Below are 5,984 nucleotides of genomic sequence, written 5' to 3'. Positions count from 1 at the left end.
AATTCTCACCTGCCAATAATTTTTAAATTCTGGAATTATTGCTTTTTTTTTTTTTTGGTTTTATGCAGAATATTTATGCAGAATATTATGCACAAATAAATGGCATAAAAGGAATACAGTTGTCCCTCGATAGTCCGACATTTTTTAATCCGACATGCTCAGTAGTCCAACGCACCTCCCGTCAAGGTACCCGTCCCCGTTAAGCCCTGGTCACACTATGCGATTTCCAGCCACGCAGGCGACTGCAACTGCAACGGCTGTTCCCGTTAACTAGTAATCCCTCCTCGAAAACCGTCGCGACTGCAATCGCAACTAGAAACAAAAAGTTTGTTCTACTCGCAACGATTGCAAACCGCATCCAATCAACAAACGCCTTTATGCCACGTCATACAGTGACAACATTGAAAATAGTTCATTATCATGGCGGATAGTCAGAGGATTAATACTTTTACAGAATCGAGATTGATCGAGCTTATTCAGGCTCACAATACCTGTGGGATTTTAATTCTTCGTTTTATCAAAGATTTTATCTTTTCGTGTATTTTCGCCAGCTCTATTAAAATAATCGCCTTTTTTCTTTTATTCATTTCAGAAAAGGAACTGATTGCTATTTTAATAAGAAAAGTGGCTAAAATTCCGTAAATACTCTGAAGTAGAACGTAAAATATCGGCAAACTCACGAAAGTAGTCAAAAACAAGCTACTGTAATTTTATTGGTTTATTATAGGGTCACGTGTTTCCGAGTTGCAACGTCAACAAACAATGTGTGACCACGAGAAAACGCGCGCGACTCGCGCTTGTTGCAGTTGCAGTCGCCTGCGCGGCTAGAAATCGCATAGTGTGACCAGGGCTTAACACAGAAGCTTAATGCAACATTTGTTTGGGTAACTATGCCTTGACTTTAGTCTGGCATAGCACTTGGAATCAGTATTAGCTGAGCATGACATTTGCAAAATAAAAATAAAAAATAATAACAATAATATTGTAATAATAATTTTTTTGCTACTTTGCATAAATGTCATAAAATAAAATATTATAATAATAATACAAAATTAAAATTGAGCAGTAATTAATATTAATTTATAATATTACGAATTAATTAATATTAATTTACAAACAAGTGCACTTTCAATTTGGAAACTAACTTGGAGACTGTACCTTTGTGTTTGTGTTCATTTGTAATTCAGTGTGCTTTCTTTTTCATTTTTCAAACCATGTTACATATATACTTGTGAGCACTATGTTATATGACATTATCACTTGTTTTATGTAAACATATCGCCAGCAGCCATTCTCTTTCTAAAAATAGATATTATGTCTAGTAAGATAATCCTCTATGCTTTCTTCTCTTCCGGGGCTCCTGTTTGACCTGTGGCAAAATGACCCTACTCTGTTCTTCTGATTGGCAATCACAACAGTAAAGTGAGGAAAAAATATATTAGTCTGAAATATTTGTAGGGGTGTAGAACTGAGATAGTCATTTAACTGAGAGTTGTTCAAATGAGAGATTTTAGACATTATCTCCCATATGCTTCAGTCAAAACAAGTGAAAAAGCCTCATAACTGAAACAGTTGCTTGAATGACAGGTCACTGTATCATAAATCAAATGAAGAGAGAGCAGAAGAAACTGAGTGGAATTCCATAGACTAGATAGTGAAAGTTAAAAGAATCTGAATATAGAGATCAGTTCATAGAGAGAGTGGACAGACACCTTGGAGAAATTGAAGATGATTCCAGTAGAGAGACATGGAACAGCATAGTAAATGAAATAAGAAATGTCAGATGAGATCTTTAGTAGAACAACTGTAAACCTAAATCTGACAAAGACTCTTGGTAGTGGAATGATGAAATCCTGAGGCTCAATAGAGAAAAGAAGGCTAAAAGGACAGGAGATGAGCAGGGCTGGCTCTAGGCGGGTACAATGCATGACCATCACGTAGGTGCTGAGGCACAAAAATTTTAAAAGGCAGCAAAATTTGCCTGATTTTTCCTTCATTCTAGTTTTATAAGACTAACTTCTGAAATATGCTTTTTTTGTTTTTACATTTTTCAATATGTCTATTTTGTTTGTGCAAAATAAAAATAATTTTTGATGATACAATAGCCACAATTATTTTTTTCTAAAATGTGTAATTTTCATTAGGCTTAAAATTGAAAAAAATTCAATGTGAAGTGACACAGATTGGAGGAAAATTTCAACATGGGCTAGGTGAAGTATAGACACCAAATCTGCAATCCACCTATCCAATACACTGAGGTCGTTTGATAACACCCAACAACTATAATCCAAGATAAAGGAAAATAATTGAAATTTTTGATTATTTAGGAATCTCACAAGAACTCTGCACATGAAGCATTAATTATGGAACATTTCAATCATTAATTCATTCTGTAAGTACTGAATTTCTTTTTTAATAATATTAAAAAAATCAAAAGTAACATAAAATAATTTTATATATTTTCTTAGCTAAAAATGGAAAAAAGGAAACTTACTGGATGGGAATACAAACAAAAGCAACAGTAAAAAGAGGAGCAAATAAAGAAAAATCAAATGTTGTTAGAAAATTATTTATTCAAAGCTAATTGTCAAGAAATGACCAACGAAAATCAAATAGATGTTAAAACAGTAAATTGGAATCTGAATTGTCAATTGAAACCATTGATTTTATTGCACTGGCATCTGAAAGTGTTGTCCAATTAAATGATTCGATCTCTCTTGTTGAAATTAGTCCAACAATTGAACCAGTAACTGAATTAGTTGCACCAGAAAATTGTTTTGATGTTGTTGATTGGCCAGAAACTTATGACCAAAGTTTTATTCAACAAATAAAGGGACCCTTCAGTTTTAATAATAATCTGAATCAATATCCTAAAAACTCTGAAAATTTATGTTTTTCTCATCACCAACTGAAAACAAAATTTGATAGTTTTTATCAAAAAAATCAAAAATTGTGATGGATTCACCTGTAATTTTTGTAATTGCATCATTAAATTCTTTTGCAACATCTTGTAGTGCTTCATAAATTTTAGATAATTCAAATCTTAAAGTCTTAATGGCAATAATATAACTTTCCAGCATGTGTCACTTAATGATTTGACTGAAAATGATGGACACTTAGAGTGTAAGCTTCCCCATCTTTTTGTAGAAGCTGAAAAATATTTGAAAACCTGTTTAATACTGTTGAAAAATAGTGCAATTTGGGATGTACAGGTACTGTGTACTGAATCAACCACCACTAAATTCAAAGTGTGATTGAGGCCTGGAATGTATGGCACATTGCTTGTGGATTTTTTTTTCAAAATATGTGTGTGAATGCCATTTTGAATACCTTTCATGTTGGCACCATTATCATAACTCCTGATGTTCTCTACTGATAAATTATATTTTTCCAATGAATCAATGATGGCATGTGTCAATTTAATTCCTGTTGAATCTTCAATTAAATGAAATCCAAGAAAACTTTCATTAATTTGATTATTATTGGGATCCCCTTCAACATATCAAACCATAATTGACATTTGATCATTGACTGTACAATAGACAATTGTGTCTATTGTACAGTCAATGATCAATATATAATAATTAGAAATCTTGCACTTTTATCAAAATTTTACTTTTGATGCTTTGTCTGATCAGTTCCAAAATTTCATTTTGAATGGTTTTTCCTAAATAGTGAACAGAATTCAGTTTTTCTTTAGCTCTCATTAAATGTTTTTCCATAAATGGATCAAATTCAGCTAAAAATTCCTGTTATTTTCTTCATAAACTTTCTCTGATGAATCTCTAAATGAGATATTTTGTTGTGCCATCATCATCGTCAATGCAATCAATCTTCTTAAAACCTTATCCCAATGTTCCACTTCCTTTTCCAAACTTTTATTCATCAAAGTGTCCACTGATATTCCTTTTTGCAATCGATTTTTCAGTTCCTTCCACTTGCTAAAACTATCAAAATGTTCAACACTTTGCTCATGTCTTTTTAAAATTTGAGAAATGTGTCACCAATCGTTGATACTGTTTCAAGCCAACATGACTGTAATTGAACCAAATATTTTACAGCAATAACAAAAGGCCTTATCAGCCTTTTTCAAATAAACCAAACACAATCTTTGAATGTGTTCACCATTTTCCATGATTCGGTGAAAATAGTGATGATGGAACATTTTGCTTTTAATATATACTGTATAATGCACTATAACACAAAAAAAAAAGGCTTTGTTTTAAAGGTCAGGAATGGATTAATCCATATTAGAGTAGAATCTCATTTTAATGAATCACAGAGCAATGGATTTTTCAGAATAACAGATTTTTCCTCCAGGTCCTGCCAAATCAATGTAACTTTACCTCTTTTTAGAGGATCTGTAACTCTGAATAATGGATTTTTTCTAGCTCCATGTTTGGTAAACATATTTTTTCAACCTTTGATTAAGAATTGGATGTTTCTGGATACCGAATTCAAAAAAATACATTGCATGCTGTGCAAACTAAGTGCATAATTGTCACATGACAGCCATGCATTAAAGCCCTCCTGTAGTGCATTGATTAGTGAAGGGGAACTACTTCTAGCTTAACAATTCTGGATATGCAAGGGTGTGAAACAAAGTTATGCTGCGCCTTTGTTGCAGACACATGTTTGGGAATATTGCACCTTGAAATCATGCTCCTATAATAGTAGCATTTCATACTGATAATGCCACCAAAAGGAGCCCAGAAATGTCATGTCATCAAAGCAAACCAAGATGGACAAGTATTTTAACATATCATGACGTGCTAATGATCATATGTACTTTGTCACTTTTTGGCATATAATGCATACAGTTTCTGTTAGCTTTGTTACAACATACTGTATGAGCTTGTAATATACATGTTTATATAAAATAAAAGATAAAAATCTCTGATCCTTTCAAAACCTTTGTGTTTCCAGTAAGGTACAATGTTTACTTGAGTGAACAAACATTTTTGAAACTCCAATGGGTTCTATTTCAGGTTCAATGGTGTTCCAACTTTGAAATGCCAAGAATTCAAATATTTAAATACCAGATAATTCAAGAATTCGAATTTCTGATAGAAATCTCAAGAGACTGAATACTTTCAAGTACAGATGTTTTTTATGTAAGAGGTTTAAAAACGAAAATTTTTTCAAATAACAGATATTTTCCTGAAGTGTCAGAAATCTGTTGTTCTCAATATAACAGATTTTTGGAACAATTGATGATTTTTGGTGCCCCAAGTGATCTGTTAAAACAAATTTCTACTGTATAATGTTTCTTATGGGAAAATTTGTTTTGGTTTGAGAACAAATCAGTTTTTGAAAAACTTTTAGGAATAAATTAAGTTTGAAAACAGAGATTTGACTATATATACAAATAAAATAAAACTTAAAAGAAAATTTGGCTTTTGCCATTTGATGGTATGACCATTGATTTACTGTAAAGTTTGCTTAATAAGAACCCTTCAACTTTGTATTAATTTGGTTTAACTGTATATGAGATTATTTTTCATTACAAATTTTAAATACTTTTATTATAAAAATATTCTAAATCAAACACTACATAGATTTTATTTATTAATTAATTACATATTAATATAATTATTGAATTTTATATTATTTACCTTTAGGTGGAAAATAAGACTTGCTTTCAGCTTTATGAGGCCAATCAACTACCAATGGTCCAAAACGGCGGAAACTGGCAGTGATTTCCTCTGTAAATATAATGAAAGTTGTTATTGTTTGTATATTTAACTACAAAATATTTTCATAGAGTAATTGTTAATCAATTATGTTTATTTTATTTATACATTACTTTCTCTCTTAGAAAGCTAATTTTAAGTGAACTTTTCATATTCAATTTAATTCATATTTTTCATAAAATTTATAATACACTAATTTCACTTATATTTCATTCATAGAATACAATGAAATTATGTTCTTTAAAAAAAAAAAGATATCTGACGATAAAAATGCTGAAACAAAATTTAAAG

General features: G+C 31.2%; 1 protein-coding gene across 1 annotated transcript in view; it reads right to left on the bottom strand.

The window, feature by feature from the left end:
- Nucleotides 1–5,712, bottom strand: part of LOC111642698 (cytoplasmic polyadenylation element-binding protein 2) — a gene marked incomplete at its 5' end in the record, with an annotated part of 56,821 nt that extends 51,109 nt beyond the window's left edge. The window contains one exon of the mRNA XM_023389076.1: nt 5,616–5,712. Within this exon, the coding sequence (XP_023244844.1) occupies nt 5,616–5,712 (97 nt within the window). The remainder of the gene's footprint in view (nt 1–5,615) is intronic.
- Nucleotides 5,713–5,984: the final 272 nt, after the last annotated feature.

Source organism: Centruroides sculpturatus, unplaced genomic scaffold, assembly GCF_000671375.1.
Source record: "Centruroides sculpturatus isolate CEXI.00-Female unplaced genomic scaffold, Cexi_2.0 scaffold1671, whole genome shotgun sequence".
Taxonomy (NCBI): Eukaryota; Metazoa; Arthropoda; class Arachnida; order Scorpiones; family Buthidae; genus Centruroides; species Centruroides sculpturatus.
Note: the sequence above shows the minus strand (reverse complement) of the source record. Positions and strands in the feature narration are given on the sequence as shown.